Source organism: Nicotiana sylvestris, chromosome 2 (genome assembly GCF_000393655.2).
Source record: "Nicotiana sylvestris chromosome 2, ASM39365v2, whole genome shotgun sequence".
In the NCBI taxonomy this organism is placed as follows: Eukaryota; Viridiplantae; Streptophyta; class Magnoliopsida; order Solanales; family Solanaceae; genus Nicotiana; species Nicotiana sylvestris.
Window position 1 is genome coordinate 187,654,076 of NC_091058.1, and position 18,248 is coordinate 187,672,323.

At 38.9% G+C, this 18,248-nt stretch overlaps 1 protein-coding gene and 1 long non-coding RNA gene across 2 annotated transcripts; both read right to left on the reverse strand.

The window, feature by feature from the left end:
* Positions 1–320: 320 nt before the first annotated feature.
* On the reverse strand, positions 321–1,977 carry LOC138886073 (uncharacterized). Its single transcript, XM_070167101.1, has 2 exons — positions 1,470–1,977; positions 321–1,036 (listed from the first exon to the last, which is right to left on the reverse strand). The coding sequence occupies exons 1-2, from the start codon at positions 1,975–1,977 to the stop codon at positions 321–323; spliced, it is 1,224 nt and encodes a 407-aa protein (XP_070023202.1).
* A 12,265-nt stretch (positions 1,978–14,242) lies between these two features.
* LOC138886434 (uncharacterized) lies at positions 14,243–15,232 on the reverse strand. The gene is made up of 2 exons (XR_011405166.1): positions 14,834–15,232; positions 14,243–14,548 (listed from the first exon to the last, which is right to left on the reverse strand). It is a non-coding gene; the product is annotated as an uncharacterized lncRNA (long non-coding RNA).
* Positions 15,233–18,248: the final 3,016 nt, after the last annotated feature.

Below are 18,248 nucleotides of genomic sequence, written 5' to 3' on the forward strand. Positions count from 1 at the left end.
CAGGCTTTTTTGTTATGGTCATTATCATCAAGTTGGACGGGATAGAGGTTTTCTACGTTTGATCCCGCGGCCTCTACCATTTCGGGATCTCTGATGACGTCCTCCCTTTCATCACAGCTCGACCTCGACCCTGCTAATTGCTATGTCTCTTTTTCTTTTCCTTTCATTTGTTGGGTAGTTGTACAATCTAGGGCGATGCGGTAGTATTCTCGAGATGTGCGTTGTTCTCCTCGTATGCTAAATATTCCCCACAGGGTTGGAAATTTGATAACTTGGTATAAGCTGGAGGGGATGGCCATCATGGCGTGTATCCAGGGTTGTCATATTATGGCGTTGTACACTGTATTCTGATCCATGATGTGGAATGTGGTTTCCAGAGTGACGCTGCCAGCCAGGACGGAGAGTGTGATTTCTCCAGATATTCGTTCAACTGCATTGTTAAAACCTGTTAGCGAGATGTAGTGTGGCACTATCTTATCCTCGAGTTTCATCTGCGCAAGTACTCGTGGGTGGATAGTGCACGCGCCGCTCCTATCGTCCACCATAATGCATCTTACATTTGTATCTAATATTCGTAAAGTGATAACAAGGGCACCATAGTGAAGGAAAACCAAACCATGGGTATCCGACTTATCGAAGATGATATTTTCTTCGAGTTCGTCATACCGTTCATAAGTGATCGACCATTTAAGTTTGTGGGTTATGGTGAATTTTACATTGTTGATCGATGCATCATTGCCATCTCCGATGATCATTTGAATAGTGCGGGATGGTGAACGTGGTTTCGGCGGTCCCTGGTGTTGTTCACGTCCTCGGGCAAAGTTGGTCCTCCATCTATCGCTCAGCAATTCTTTCAGGTGTCCTTGGTGAACCATGTTTATGACCTCTTGCCTTAGAGCGATGCAATCCTCAGTTTTGTGACCTTGCTCTTGGCGGAACTCACAGAGGGAGTTTGACTTTCTGGTGCTTGGGTCTGACCTCATCTTTTGTGGCCACTTCACTTTTGGTCCGAGCTTCTCCAATGCGTACACTATTTCTGAAAGCGACGCACAAAAATTATGAGCGGATAATAAAGGGGGCATACCTATCTCGTTCTGGTGAGTCCCTGTCCTTAGCCTAGATGGGCCCTATTCGTGGTGGGAGAGGGGCATGATGGCGCTTTTGATATACGGCTAATGCATTTCTCGATTAGGTCGTGGAGCAGTAAGATCCCTCTTGGCATCGTTTCTTTGATCCTTCCTAGATTCGTCTTGTACGGAGGTCAACCGATGGGTTGGCCCGTTCAGGTCGTCTTCGTCAGCACGGAACTCAGCACAATAAGCGTTTTGTATTTCATCCCATGTGGTTGGAGGGTATTTCATAATCCAACTTAATAATTTTTTGGTCGCCCTCGAGCCATTCCTGTTCAGCCCGTTTTGGAAAGCTGCTACAGTCATGCCTTCTAATACATTTGGTAAGGTCATCCTTACTCAGTTGAAACGAGCGAGGAAGTCCCTCAAATCCTTCTCCGGGCGATTGTTTGATGGAAAATATATCGTTGACTCTTGCCTCCGCCTTTTTGGCCCCAGCATGGCCCGTTACAAACTTGTCGTCCAACTCTTTGAATGTTTCGATGGAGTGCGCGGGCAGTTGTGAGTACCAAGTTAATGCTCCTCTAGTGAGGGTCTCGTCGAACTTTTTCAACAAGATGGAGGATACTTGTTCTTTGGCGAGATCATTGCCCTTTACCGCAGTGACGTAATGAGTCACATGATCCTCGGAGTCGGTCGTACCGTCGTATATCTTCAGATAAGGCGGCATCTTAAAGGTCTTAGGTATGGCATACGGGGCAACTTCATCACTGTAGGGTTGTTCAACAAACCGGCCAGCATCTATTTTCGGCAAGAGTTTTGGGGCACCCGGTATTTTGTCAACTCTTTCTTGGTGCTCTCTCATTTGGTCCCGAAGTATTTTGTTTTCATTTTCCATTTCTTCCATCTTTCTCAGAATGGCTGTGAGGGTGTCGTCACCTACATTATTAACATTATGACTGATACTGTTACTAGAGGGAGAGGGTCGTGTTGCTCGGCCATTGTCGGTGCAATGCAAGTCCTTGTGTTTTCTCTAGCTGCCTCCTAGGTGGGCTAGTCGAGGATGTTGGTCAGCGTGTTTGTCAGCCACGCCTCAAGTAGTTTTTCACTACTGGTGGTGCCTCTTCCATTGTGGACGCGGAAGCTCCTTTACCGCAGGACGTTGTGATACTGTTGTGAGGGAGGGGCAACCCACCTCGCCTAGGAGAGGCGTTAGGAATTATATCTTCGCCTTCTACTTTAGAAACCTCATTGATTGTGTTTAAGAGGTTAGTAGTGAGATCAACCACTACCCTTATTCTTTCTTTTCCGTTGCCTATCATGTTAGATCTTTGGGCACAAGGAAAGAGGGGTTCTTTTCTGTTTTTTTTTTGGCAACCCGTGATAGTTATAGATCTAGAAGAAACTAAAAATTTAACTAGGAAATTGTTACAACCCATATTTTCGTATGTGAAAGTACGCCATAAGTAAATTGATGAATGTTCGGAAATGAGATATTATACCCCGCATTTTTGTACATTAGAATTTCATCGTAAGTTAATCGACATAAGTTCGGGAATGCGATTATTTTAAGATTATAAGTCATTCTATTTCAAACAGGTAATGAGTAAATTCGTGAAGATGAAAGGGTAAGCAAATCGAAGAAAATAAATTTCGTCGAAGTTTGACATTTTGGGATAAAATTTGGCCCGAGCTGAAATACTCGATATTTATGGACTAGTACCATACAAGGTACCATATGGCCATGATAGTAAGGTGTATAAGGTGTGTTAAAAAGTGAGTAGTATTATAAGTAATGTTTACCGTGAAAATGGTAATAATAATTAAATTTGATTTTGTGGTTCTAAAAATACGTGATCTATTTTTATGCTAGTTGTTGAGCAATGGATGCTAAGTAAAAGATTAAAGAGCAAGATTATAGTTTAGAGACGATGTGATAATCAAATCGAACGGCTGGAGGTCGGGGCCTTGAGCTACCGTATATGAGGCCTCGAGGTCGTGTTTAGAGGCCTGCTTAGGGCAATCGAGGGAGGACTAACAGTTATGAGAGCTAAAATGATGGCTTTTTATGATCAATGACAAGCAATATATGACGAACAATAAATAGAATACAATGAATATAAGCAATAAATAGAAGCAATGAGATCAAGAGAATGTATTAGAGAGTAGAGAGAATGTTCTTGTATATTCAATATTGAGCATCAAATGTCTACAAAATAGCAAGGATCCCCTTTATATATGAGGGGGAATCCCAACATAGTACAAATGCATTTATTACAAAGATATGGGGCTGGTACAACCTTTTAATGCTATGGTACAGGCTTAGACTAGCCTGACAGACTTTGTCGGCTCTAGCTACGCGCTTTGGGAACTTCCTACTTTTTTACCATAATCGCTGATCTATGCTGCCCCGAGATCGGTCGTCGATAGCCCCTCGGGGATGAATCTCGACCATAGCCTCGAGCCTTTTAAAACGTGCTAACGAGGCATCGTAATGTCGGAAAATTGGACCCTCTGATTTTACCGTATATAGATAGTCCTCGTGTTTCTTAGAGTGGAATGATAAGAAACGACTTTGATATCCATCTGTTCGAACTTCCCACGATGATGTCATACTTATGACGTAAGCCTTTACGATAACCGAGGAGTCCCGTCGGTTCATCTTTCCAGAATCATTCAATGTACTGCCGATTTTTATTCTCCAAAGCGATAATACCGCAGCCGGTCCAGCTCCTAAAAATGCATTAGTTGTGCCTGCCGGTACATCTTTCAAAGACATTGATGGCGCAATCGGTTACGCTGCCACCCTTTCTATAAATGGAGGCCTTCTTGAACCAACTCTTCATTCAAATGTTTTTTAACAGCCTTTCACCCCCTCCTTCTCTTCATCCTCATCCATTGGTATTTCCCATGCTTGAGGCCCGTGGCCTTAAAGTTACATGGAGGCGTTCTCACCAGTCATGCCATGGCCTTTTTCCGGGGCTTTCCCTTACCGAGCAAGATTGTACTGATTTGTTGTTATTGTTGTTGTTATTGTTGTTGTTGACCCAATGTGATGAGAGAGAAATCTCAAATTATCCTCGCATTAGAAGATATGAGGACTATGAACTTCTACTCATCTCTCCTAACTACCCGGTGCAGCGCCTCACTCCTTTTGCTTTCCGTGTTGTGAGGTGGTACTATCTACTAACTGTTGCATCCCGCACCGATGTAACATCTCGAGAAGTGGCTTCACAATAGTAGTGCTGGTGAAATCCATACTAGCCAGATTTTTTACCCAGCCATTTCTTCATCCTTTTCTGCTTCTTCTGCATCACTTTCCTCTTCTCCATCTTCTCCCTTGAAGATGCCGTTTTGGAAGATCGAGACGAGGCCCCCGAGGAGGTGGTGCTCGAAGATACTGCCGCCGAGGATGCACCCCCGAGGATAGATTAGACTCTTAGCTTTTATTATATATTGACCTTTTTTGTTTGCTTCTTTGTTTCTTTGTAAGGACCCTTCGTGGGCTTTTGTAATCATATGTAAGGACCATTCGTGGACTTTTGTAATCATGTGCTTATGAATACAAAGATGTTTCTTCAATTTGTCTCTGATTTATGCTATAGTTATTTTTATCTGCATTTGTGAAGAATCTGAATGCATGACTCTACCAATTGGTGCAAATATCGAGCCCGGGTGCAAGTGTTTCTTCTGGCTCTTGATTGTTTAACACGATTCCCTGTAGAACCCTTTGCCGTTCCTTGGACCGAGCCCGGATTGTTTTGATAAACTCGGGTCGTCGTGATCCCCGACTTCGAGTTGAATGAGAGTAGGGCTTCGAACTTTCAGTACGAGACTTAGCCTTTTAGACCCCGCGATAGTCGTTGATGGGGGGTTTGCTCAGATGCCTGAGAATAAAGATAGCCTTTAGGCTTTCGGGAGCAGTCCTCGAGTGGGGGTTTGCTCAAGCTCGGGCTACCTGGAAACTTGTTTCGAACTCAATGTAGATAGCTGTGAGGCACTGTGAAAAATTTCCACCCTAAACCCAAAAGCTCATAGTGGCAATTAGGATCATGTGTTAGAGATGCGTAAAATTCTTCGCGGCGAGCTTGCGAGCCGTGGTTAGGATCTTTTTGGACTGATCTATGCTATAAAAAGTCAAGAAATAATGTTTTCCAGAAAATGTGATTCTGTGGTCGAGAATGCGGTCGCATATCAGGTATGCGGACCGCATAATCGCCGCAAAGTGAGTCAGTGTGTTGGTCAAATTTGAGGTCAACTATGCGATCAAGTATGCGATCGCATAACCGATATGGGAACCGCATAGTCATCGCATATTTCCCTTGGGATTTTGTGAGGGGCAGTTCTGTAGTGCATTATGCGACCGTAGAACGGGTATGAGGACCACATTTCTGCCACATACCCAGGCAGTGTGTTCAGGTCTTGGGGAGCATTTTTGCTGTCCATTATGCGGATTGCATGTCAGCTTTGCGATCGCAGATCCGACTCGGGGCTCCAATTTTCATAATTTTAAACCCGACCCCCTATCGTTATATACGGTGTAATAGCTTATTTGAGCTTGTTTTTTTATGCTATTACAGAGAGAGAGAGAGGGTCTTAGAGAGGGGAAATGACTTTCATCAGTATTGATCCAAAAATCCTTGTTGAATCATTGAAGATAATCAAGTGAGGGACCTAAACCTTCATTCCAAGAGGTAAGGCTTCATCACCTCAGCTCTCATTTTTACACATAGCTACAAAGGGTCATTAGTGAGGTAATTCATGGGGATAAGGAGGTTTGCATTGCATGCATGTGTTCTTGAAGAGTATGAGGAATTATATAAGAGGGGGCATGGGTAATGGGCTAGTGTAATCTTGCATAAAAAGATCCCTAAGGCCTTAATGAACACTAATTGCTCGGTAAAATGCTCAAGAGAGCTTAGATTATGATCTTTTCTTGCTTATGAGTTATATTGTGCTATATTGCTTAAATAGATTGAGGTGCGAACATTCCAAAACGTTATAGGATTAAGGAAAGCTCGGTTGAGGTATGTATGGCTAAAACTCCGTCTTTTAGAAATTGAACTTCATCGGTGATTGTGTGGGCATGGCAAGATTAAAGTTGGATTGTTGCATTGCCTGTTGTTTTACATGAGTTGGTGTTGTAACCTTATGTGTGTGAAAAATGTGTCCCAACACAATCAACGTGCTATCTTGACAGCTTGAAAGGGGCAAAGGTATGAATTATGTATTGGAAATTTTTAGACCTTAAATTGAGATTGCAGCTGAATATATTGTGCTATCTACGTGAAATCTTATCTATGTTTACAATTTAAATTGCTCTTGTGTGCACCTACTGTCCTAACTGGCAAAGTTAATATTGAAAATTGGGAACGATGTAAAATGCGGCCTAGTGCCAAGAATGATTTGATAAGTCGTGGCCCCAAGTGCCTATAAAATGATATATGTGAAATGAATTGATTTATGAGAAGGGAACAATGCCTTGATGAGGCGACCTAGCCGATCGGGTCGAGATCAGACTCCGCTCAAGATAGCGGTGGTATTGGAAAGGTATTGTGAATGAATTCCGAAAAAGAAGGAAAATGAGATTGTGATTGAAGCATATGTCTCTAATGAGGCAACCTAGCCGATCGGGTCGAGATCGGACTCCGCTCAAGATAGCGGTGGTACTGCGAACAAATAATGAATAGTGTGAAATGCCCCAAACTAAAAGCTATGGGAAAATGACATGAAAGTTGTATGATTCTTTTATTTGATAATGTGGTGATCGTTTAAAGTATTGAGTTATACTTGTGATTTCTTATTCTTGTATGAAAGTTCTTTCTAAGTAGATGGTGTTTAGTTATACATACTAGTAGTATTCCATGGTACTAACATCCCTTTTGCCGGGGGCGCTACATTTTTAAATGAATGTAGGTGGCTCCATAGCGGATAGTGTCGATCGTGTGTAGCGGAGCATCCTCTTCTCAAACTCTTGGTGAGCCCTTTCCTCCTTCAAGGGGTTTTATGATATGCCTTTTGTTATAGATGTCTATTTTGAGGTATAGTCGGGGCCTTGTCGCCAACGTTGTTATCACTGTCTTGGGTATCCTTAGAGGCTCCGTAGACATATGTGTGGGTTATGTACGGGCGTTGGATGGGTCTACGAACTATGATGCAATTCAAATTCTCATTTTTCTAAAGTGTAATTGTATGTAATCTTGGGAACTTAATTACGGATTAATGTTGTGATTTAAAATTAACTAACCTTGTACAATGCACTATCTTTCCTCGTCTAAACAAATGAATGAAAGCATGATTTCCTTATTCGTATCGAGTTGGGTAGGAAGTGTTTGATAAGGCTTGCTCAGTTGGGTTTACTCGATTGAGCACCGGTCGCGCCTCCCGAGGTTGGGGAATGACAATAGCCTTAAGACATTGCAAATAGATCCCGGATGAGGGCTTACCCGGGTTTAGATGATACCTCGAGTCCAAGCCTATATGAGTAGGTTTGGAGCTTATCCTCTTTTTAAGAGAGGCCCTCAAGATCGGGTACCATCTCGGGACGTGTAGTGATGTCATTGGCTTCCTGGAGCCTATCTTCTTCTTGGTGGAGGTCCTCGAGATCGGGTACCATCTCGGGACTTGTAATGATGTCCATGGCTTTCTGGAGCCTATCTTCTTTTTGGCAAAGGTCCTCGAGATCGGGTACCATCTCGATACTTGTAATGATGCCAATGGCTTCCTGGAGCCTATCTTTTTCTTTTTGGCGAAAGTCCTCGAGATCGGTTACTATCTCGAGACTTGTAATGATGCCAATGGCTTCTTGGAGCCTATCTTCTTTTTGGAGAAGGTCCTCGAGATCGGGTACCATCTCGAGACTTGTAATGATGCCAATGGCTTTCTGGAGCCTATCTTCTTTTTGGCGAAGGTCCTCGAGATCGGGTACCATCTCGAGGCCTGCAATGATATTGATGGCTCCTTAGAGCCTTTCTTCTTTTTTGACGAAGGTCCTCGAGATCGGGTACCATCTCGAGGCCTATAATGATATTGATGGCTCCTTAGAGACTTTCTTCTTTTTTGACAAAAGTCCTCGAGATCGGGTACTATCTCAAGGCCTACAATGATATTGACGACTCCTTAGAGCCTTTCTTCTTTTTTGACGAGGGCCCTTGAGATCAGGTACCATCTCGAAGGCTGGTTGATGCAGGGGTCTCTGACCCCAAAATGTCGTATGGCGGCATCAAATGTATGACATGGTTACGAAATGATCGCGGCGATCCCGTCGGCACATCTTCCCAAAGTGATAAAAGTTTTAGCCTGTATTTTTAATCAGCCTTTGAGGCATGAGGGTCATCGCCACTTTTTCCATATATAGGGTTGTCTTTGCCCTTTTGAAGATTCCACTATTCTGAATATTTATCCTCTTTTATAGAGTTCTCCTTTACCACAGTCATGGCTGCTATGTCAGGGTCCGTTCGGCAAGGAGAAGGGAATTTGCCTATGGGCATTTTGTTTCGAGGGGGGATCTTTTGTCAGAAAAGACACCCAACGTTCGAGGTCATTGGGAGTATGCCTCGAAGTTTATTTCTTTAATAGGAGAGGAGCACCTTGAGTCGGCGAGGAAGGACTATGGATGGCATGAAAAGGTAGTATTACGGGTACCTTCCTCGGAGGAGAACATCATGGACCATGCCGATGGGTTTTTGAACGTGTACAGGTACCTCTTTATGCTGGGCCTCCGTGATAAGGTTGTGCTCGACTTCTGTCAAAAGCACCAGGTTACCTTGGCGAAGATTCACCCGTCATTTTGGCGGATAGTGTTGATGATGAGGTTCTTTGCGGAAGAAGCAAGTCTTGAATTCACTCTTACTCATCTCATCAGGATGTACCGACCCTTTTACCATCGAGGTCAGCTAACCCTGCGATGCCGATTCACCACGCCTTTTGTCGTTGACGACAAAGAAGACGGAGATCTGTCGATATTATCCCTGTGGAGTTTCTGCCATTTCTTGAGGAATGGAATTTTACACGCAAGTGGTACACTCGTGCCTTCGTAGTTTTGCCTACGGTGAAGGCAGGCTCTGTAAATGCGCCTTCCTTTCCTTTTCTGTAGCAACTTTATGGATATCACGCGAGGTAACTCATCTGCTGGATTGGGCTCGGAAGTTGGCAACCCACTTGGCCTACAATGAGTGTAAGTGGCAAGCTTTATCCAAGGATAGGTCAGAGGCAAAACACCACAGTACGTGTTATGTGATTTGTTCCCTTCCCCTTTTTTTCTCGGAAGGGCACTTTTTCTTTCTGCATACTAACTCTGTCATCGTAGGCATTGGGGAGTCCATTAAAGCAAGGTCGTGCCCTCTAGGAGAGGGAGAAAGACCTCCGCCTTTAGGACCGAGGGATGATGATAATAACAATAAGTAGAAAAGGCCTTTGTAGGATGACAGTGATTGTAGCAAGACGAGTCCAGCCCAAAGTCTCGGAGAGGGCGTATCGGCCAAACCTGCGGCACCCGAGGTCTCTGGCTATTGAAAAATGGTCCCTCCTTTGCTGCCATTTCCTTTACCGTCAAAGGTATTTTGAGGAACGAGGGTTCTCTGCCGACGACTTCTTCTCCCGTCGAAGGCACTTCGAGGGATGTTCGACGCCAATGGACGCTTATATTGGGCAATCGTATCCCAAATCGGGGCGATTCTACCGGGGTAGATGGAGCCAAACTAGTAGATATACGCTCAACTTTCGAGGAAGCTCAGTAGCTTTACTCAGAGGCAGGTTTTGGCCATTCGTACTGGTTTTATAATTTTGTAATTTTTCTTACCACGTTTCTCTTCCACATGCTTTTAATAAGCTCAAATTTGAGTTGCTTAGTCATGAGGCCAGATTGCGAAAAGCTGTAGATGGGGAGAAATCCCTCAAGTTTCTTTGCGATGAAAGGGAAGATGAGTTGGCACACTTGCGGTATGAGGTGAGTCACAGTCTGAACTACGAAAGCTACCTCGAGGAACAGGTAACTTCTGTTTCAAAAGAGTGTGCGTTTCTTCTTCTATCCTCGGAGGCTAATGTTTCGTTTACTTTAGCTGCAGAAAAAGACGGAGGACCTGGAATGCCTTAGGAACGAAATTGGTCAAGCCAAGTTCGAGCGCGATGGGCTAAAGGCTCGGGTGGACACCTAGATATTGGCTAAGAAGGATGTTGTCGATGCTCGTCCTGAGCTAAGGAGGGCTCTTGACCAGGAGAGTAGGAACAAAGAGTACGTGAGGTGTAAATCTCGGAGGGAAACCCTCAAGGAAATTCATGCCAGGGGCTTCGATCTCTCAGAAGAGATAAAGCAGGTGAAGGCGGAAGAATATGATGCTATGTTCCTTCTGTCTGATGCCTAAGATGGCGAGAAAGAGGCCGACGAACCATAGTCCCCGAGGGGGACGTAGGTTAAATTAGGCGTTTCCTTGTTTTGCGTAGAGTGCTTTTAGAGAACTTTGCAAACGAAGCTTGTATTCCCTCACATATGTGTATAAAAGGTAGCCTCACGGTTTTATTTTTCATGTATTTCCTATTGCCTTGATTTTACCCAGATGAGCTGGTCTTCAAGTTAAAAGGAATCTTTAGATTCAAGGTGTGGTCCTGAGGCTCATTGGGCTGGACCGTAGGCTCTTACGCATTTGGTCGGTACGAACTTTTAGTATAAGCCGGCGTTTGAGCTCTTATGCTTTTGCTCCTAGGCATATTTAGTTAACTGTTTTGGGTTCAGTCTCCAAGTCAGGTACCGACTTGAGCTCGTTCGACCCTCAGGTTTTTGAATTTAAGGATGGCCCTTGGGCTCTTACGCATTGGGTCAGTACGACCTTTTGTATGGGCTGGCGACAGTAGCTCTTACGCATTGGGTCAGTACGACCTCTTATATAGGCTGGCGATAGTGGCTCTTACGCATTGGGTCAGTACGACCTCTTATATAGGCTTTATTTTTCCCTCGTTAAGGACTTTTTGGAATTGTGTTTGCCTCGGTTTTCGACGGTTTGATAGAAACCTCGATTGTGAGTCGTTATATGGCAATGATCGAGCGGGAGGTTTGGCTCGGCGGCTGAGTATCTCGAAGACTTATAGTTTGGAGCTGACTTGGTCGAAGCTCTTTTGCCTATGTCGAGGGTAACCTATTTAACCAGTTCTTGGCTGGAGCCTAATTTAACCAGTTCCTATGCCTAAGAAAGGCTCTTTTGCTCAGAAAGAGTTGAGTTGTAAATTAACTAACTAAAAATGCATGAATAGAGCGTAGAAAATATTTTACTTTTCACAAATATAATAAAAGGCGTTGGGATATTGACTTAACATAATATTTCTATTATACAGTAGAATTATTATTCTTCAATTTCTATTTCTCAAAAATGTGCAAATGCCTCTCACGATTACATTTATATATTAGTACTATTATTGAACAATTAATTGCACTCCTCTCGGTTATACGAATTAATCGTTAAAATGGTAATATTAAATAACCAAAAATATATACTTGAACTAAAACATGCTCTTTTTAGTAGGTCCCTTTTGGTTACCCTACTTGTTATAATTGATTACTACAATATTCGCCTATTTCGATTACAAATAAGTGTAGAGTTAATTTTAACATATAAGAGCTAGATGTCACAAAATAAAAGTTAACATCTATCAATACCAAAATTTACTATGTTACTTCTTCCGCCTCTTTCAATTACAGAATTAGTTGCCTCTTTCAATTACAGAATTAGTAAGAAGTTAATGTATAGTACAAGATAGATAGATAGATATTAACAAACTAAATAACACCTAACTATAAAGAAGATAAAATTTAAATGAAAAGCTTCGGCTCAAGTATGTGAAATTGAGGAATAATATCCACTATTATATAGAAATATTAAGATCTATCATTCTCCCAACACAAGAAAAGTTACTCCATAATGGAGTTAGTACTGACAACGAAAATATTCTTGCCCATTAAATAAGAAAATAGATAGAAATATTCAAGGAGAATAATTCCCACTATTTAATTAAAAATGGGAACTAGACTAATTTCCTACACTGAATAACTGAAGAAATTGATATCGAACACTTATAATTAGAAAGTAAGATATATAAAGTTTCTACTCCTCCTTCCACACCCCTGCCAACTAGCTCCAAGTCTCATTTTATAGCTTCACTTGAGAGCTTTTGGTAAATCATGTTTTCATCTGATTTGCAAATTTTTAATTTCTTTTCTTTTGCATTTGATGGTCACGGGCTTGCAAGCTAAGCTTGAAATCACATTCAAGCTTTTTGTATGATTTCTTTTTTGGATTTTTTCTTCTTTCTTTTCTTCTTGATTGATTTTTTTTTTTTTTTATTATTATTATTATTATTATTATTATTTTGTACCTTTTTATGGTTTTTCCTGCAATTAAAATATAAACATTACTATTTAAATTAAAAGTAATACTTATGTATGCATGTTATTTTCTTCCTATCAAATTCCCCCACACTAAGCATTTACATCGTCCTCGAGAAAATTTTCTGAGTTCCTCCCTCATAGAAAAGAAATCAAGTCGAACAGTTAGTATAGGTTTCTTTGAATTTTGCAAAAAAAATTCGTCATCACTTGCTATTTTAATAAATCTTCTGGAGTGTACTTTACTTTCTTATTTATGTATCTTTCATCCTGCATAAGATCAACTTTTACATACTGATACTTTTCAATTAACTTCATTCAAGACAATCATAAAATAGTGTATATAACACAACCATAGGCTTTCCCTATTTGTAAATCTCCACTAATATAAACTAGCACTAATCATAGAATCTTTTAGGACTTTTATTGGCTTGTAATGTAGGTTCATGGCTTTGGTAGGATATTGAATATATATTTATAGTGACTAATTTGCTTTTCTTGGCAACTGAAAAGGTGTATGAGTTGTTCATCATTCTTACGTGATACTTCTTTTTTTTTTTAGGAATAATATTCCTTTTTCTAAAATGTTCTACCTCATAAGTTGATGGAATTTTGTTGCACATCTATTTGTTCATAAATATATACATGTACTTTACTCCCCTTCTTTTTTTTGAGGAATAATATTCTATTTCTCTATACTTCAATAACTTTTTCAGGTGAAATTTATAATCATTTGAGTACTTTGGGTATATGAGCAAAAATATACACACTTGTCATTTCTTTGTGTGAATTTCTACAATGTATGACTAGAAAATTTAGTGACATCTTATATAGGAATAGGTTTGTTTTTAAAACAAGAAAAGTTGTTTCAGGCTCAAAGGGGATACTGAGGTTTTTAATTTTTTAGTGACTATGGTGTTTGGTTATATGGGATTTGAAGAAGGCCTAATTCATTTTCTAGATCAGTGCAATTTAGAATTTCACCTTGATAGACAAAACAGAGCAAGTTCTAGTGATTTTCTACACTTTAAATGATGAAATTGAACTCATTGAAATTTGAGTCTTCAGTACTTTACTGCTAAACTGTATACAAGGATGATAGAACAATAATTCAAAAGTTTAGGAACTACTCCCGAAATTTTTTTTAAAGTAGTAGTGATACTTCATTCTTTGCTTATTTCTCATATGCTTGTCTAACTGTGTCTTGATTTTTTCAAAAAGAGAGTTGTCAGATCTTTTCATTATTGTATTAAAACATATCTAACAATGGTGCTTCAACAGAATATTAATATTACGGATGGAGTGCCAAAATGTAACCATGTATCTGAGAAAATATCAAAAATAGAAATGGCATCTAAACATTTAAACAGAAGATAAGACAATAACCAAACAGTAGATCAAGTATGATTAGAGTCATTCAACATCTTATTGATCATATATTTGCATTTGAACTAGGGATAAAGAAACTTACAAGTTGAATGATTTTGAGCAAGTTTACTATACTTTTAACACAATGCAGAAGTCCTTCATATATTCCCAAGATAATAAGCTGAATGGCACTGTATCTTGAAGAAAAATTCACGTTTCCTAAGAACCATTCAAATATGCTTAAGACACTTTTCTCTTTTTATTATTATTATTATTATTATTATTATTATTATTATTATTATTATTGATTAACAACATATTTTACCACAAAATTTTATATGCCTGATGATCCATACCCTTGTAAAAAGACTTGATTTTTCCACTTTGATCTGTATAAACATAGTTATAGATATGACTGTGCCTGTAGCAATAAAAAAAGTACTCCTTGTTTGAACCATACTTGATTTAGCAATTTTACAGCACGTCAAATGACTTTCATAGAGCTTAGATCAGTAAGCATTCTGTGAGGATTCATTTCCACTAAACATTCTTATAAGAAAATAAATCTCATAAATGAGTTCGAACATGTTTCAATAGAGGAAGAATCTTCAATTATATGATAAACTTATAGCAGCTCGCGCCCAGCAGGAAACTATTTCGCTCAGTAAGAAATTTTGAACAACAATTTCACAATCAAATCCATAGGAAGCCAACCAAACTTGCTTAGCATTCATATCTGGATAAGAAGTAATAATAATATGCATCATTATATTAGCAAAACATGCATTAGTACATTAACATATGCACTATTCGATTATTTGCAACTAGCTTATGGACTGCTTATAGGCTTTCTATGAAATAGTCAGGACAAAAACAAAACAAAATTCCCTTTAATCCTTCTCTATACAGTCCATATTTTTTTTCCCAAGCATCGACCAACACCAAACAAACAAAAAGAAACTAGCATCTAGCGACTTCAAAATATACTTTAAACCAGAGAAGGAGTACAAAAAGATGTTACCTCTCCCACACTTAAGATCTTACATTGTCCCAAATGTAAGATTCAAGTTGGAGGATAGCCGGTACACTACTCGTCATCCGAATTTTCATTATAGTTACTATCTCCACCAACCATTTGGTAAAGATTCCTCGATTCTTCCATCTCACTGTTAGAGCCTTCTCCAATTACCATCCCCCGAAACAACTCAAAATCCATGTCAACATTCCCATCAACTGGATAACCTGGATTATCAAATTCAAGTTCAGCTGCATAGTGTCCATAAACATGTGGTTGTGGTTGTGGTTGTACTTCGGCTGCACCTTCTCCTTGAAAGAAGTGATTTACTTGTGGCTGAAAATTATCTTATCCTGCAGGGAAAGAATGATACTTACGATAAATATTTTTTTATTATATGGTAAAGATCTTTTATAATTTTTTTAGGCTTTATTTTATGTATCTAGATATATATAAGGAAGAATATTATTTATTACTATTTATAAATATAGTTTTACTATTTATGGTTTACACATACATACGTTTATATATACTAAAGCTCTTATACCTCCGTAAAACACACAAAGACATAAACTTGAAAAGAATATGCCTCTTCAGTTATCTTATTAAAGTATAAAATTAACACTTAAGTGTGTATGTATATATATACCTCTTCAGTTATTTTATTAAAGTATAGAATTAACACTTAAGTGTGTGTGTGATATAATAAAGACACATATAAGCTTATCTTATACACAGATATGTAGTACAAATATGCGAATATTCCCTCTCTCTTTTTTTTAAATATATAACTTTAAGTATATATAATTACTTAAAAGTAAATATTATGTATTTAGCACTAACAACCACTTAAAACATTAATAGAGAAGCAGAAAATAGTTCTAAGTTTAATGTCATCAACTCGACTTAATTTTTTTTTAAGCGAAAAGGATTGTTGAAGCCTGTTTGTCAAAAATTCTGGTGACATATGGCTTCAAACGATGACCATTAACTTTAAATTTTTCTCCCTCATTTATATGTTATATTTCAATGGTACCATAGGGAGTTACTTCTGTTATAGTATATGGTCCTGACCATCGTGACTTGAATTTTCCTGGTATACGGTTCTGACTTGAATTACTTCTGTTTTATAATAAAATCTTTATGGCGAATGAAATTATCATGCCATGTTTTTGACTTTTCTTTATATATTTTAGCATTTTCATATGCTTCAAATCTAAATTCCTCCAATTCATCAAGCTATAATAAGCGGTTTTTACCTGCATCTGGCAGATTTAGATTTAACAATTTTGTAGCCCAATATGCTTTGTGTTCTAGTTCCACAGGTAAATGACAAGCTTTTTCAAAAACCAGTTTATAAGGAGATATGCCTATTGGAGTTTTGAAAGCAGTTCTGTATGCCCATAAAGCATCATCTAATTTTAGACACCAATCTTTTCTAGAAGAGTCAATAGTTTTTTCTAAAATTCTTTTAAATTCTCTATTAAATACTTCTACTTGTCCATTTGTTTGAGCATGATATGGTGTTCCCGTTTTATGAGTGACTCCATATCTCGACAGCAAACTAGCAAATTGTTTATTTATAAAATGAGTTCCTTGATCACTTATGATAACTCGTAGAGTTCCAAATCTAGAAAAAATATTTTTTTAAGAAAATCATAAACAACACGAGCATTATATTTTCTAGTAGCTATTGCTTCTACCCATTTTGAAACATAGTCAACAGCTACTAAAATATATTCACAACCGTTTGAAGGAGGAAAAGGTCCCATAAAATCAATACTCCAACCATCAAATATTTCACACACAAGAATAGAGTTAAGAGGCATTTCATCCCTTTTTGAAATTTTATCATTTTTCTGACATTTGTCGCAAGTGGCAACATAATTTCTTGCATCTTTGAATAGAGTGGGCCAAAAAAACTCAGCTTCAAGTACTTTGGCAGTTGTTCTTCTCCCTCCATAGTGACCTCCTACAGCTACATTATGACAGCGGTTTAGGATATTGTTCATTTCTATTTCGGCTACACGTCTCCTGATCATTCCATCTGCACAAATTTTAAACAAGTAAGGATCTTCCCAAAAATAATATCTTATTTCTTTCTTGAGCTTTTTTCTTTGTTCATAAGAAAAATCTTTTGGGATCCATCCTCCAACCAAATAATTGGCAATGTCAGCAAAGCAAGGTGGTTGATTTATGACTATTGAGATTGTATAGACATGTTCATCAGGAAATTCTTCCTTGATATCTGATGTTTCAGTAGGAGAATTTTTCAAACAAAACAAATGGTCAACTACTTGATTTTCTTAACCTTTTCGATCTTTTATTTCAAGATCAAATTCTTGCAAAAAGGAGTATCCATCTTAGCAATCTAGGTTTAGCATCTTTCTTTGCTAAGAGATATTTTAAAGTTGCATGATCTGTGAATACTATAACCTTGGTTCCTATTAAATAAGAACGAAATTTGTCGAATGCAAAAACTACCGCCAGTAGTTCTTTTTCAGTAGTGGCGTAATTTCTTTGAGCTTCGTTTAAGGTTCTACTGGCGTAATAGATTGGCCTAAAATCTTATCTTTCTTTTGTCCTAATATAGCTCCAACTGCCGTATCACTTGCATCATACATTTTTTCAAATGGTTGGCTCCAATCAGGAGAAACAATAATTGGAGAACTAGCCAACTGTTCTTTGAGAACCTCAAATGCTTTCCTGCAATTATCTGAAAATTCAAACTTCACATCTTTCATCAGTAGGTTAGTCAAAGGTTTTGAAATTTTTGAAAAATCTTTAATGAACCTTCTATAAAAACCAGCATGCCCTAAGAAACTTCTAATGCCTTTGATAATGGTAGGAGGGGGTAATCCCGCTATAAGATCTATTTTAGTTTTATCAACTTCAATTCTTTTAGCAGTAATTTTATGTCCTAAACAATTCCCTTGGTTACCATAAAATGGCATTTTTCCCAATTAAGAACTAAACTTGTTTCTTCGCATCTTTTAAGTACTAAAGTTAAATGATAGAGACAATCTTTAAATGTTTTACTAAAGAGTATAAAATCATCCATAAAGATTTCTAGGAACTTTTAAGTCATATCTGAGAAAATAGCTGACATGCAACGTTGAAATGTAGCAGGAGCGTTGCATAGTCCAAATAGCATTCTTCGATAAGCATACGTACCTTAGGGGCATGTGAATGCGGTTTTCTCTTGATCCTCTGGAGAAATTGGTATCTGATTATACCCAGAATATCCGTCAAGAAAACAATAAAAACCATGGCCTGCAACTCTTTCAAGCATTTGATCAATATAAGGCAAAGGAAAATGATCTTTCCTTGTGGCACCATTAAGTCGTCTGTAATCAATACATACTCTCCATCCTGTGACTGTTATGGTAGGTATGAGTTCGTTTTATTTTTTATTACTGTT

Coding starts and splice junctions, on each gene's coding strand:
- LOC138886073 (XM_070167101.1), bottom strand. CDS start 1,977: ATGGAAGAAATGGAAAATGAAAACAAAATACTTCGGGACCAAATGAGA. Junction 1,037..1,469: donor TCCTCGCTCGTTTCAACTGA/GTAAGGATGACC, acceptor CGTCGCTTTCAG/AAATAGTGTACGCATTGGAG.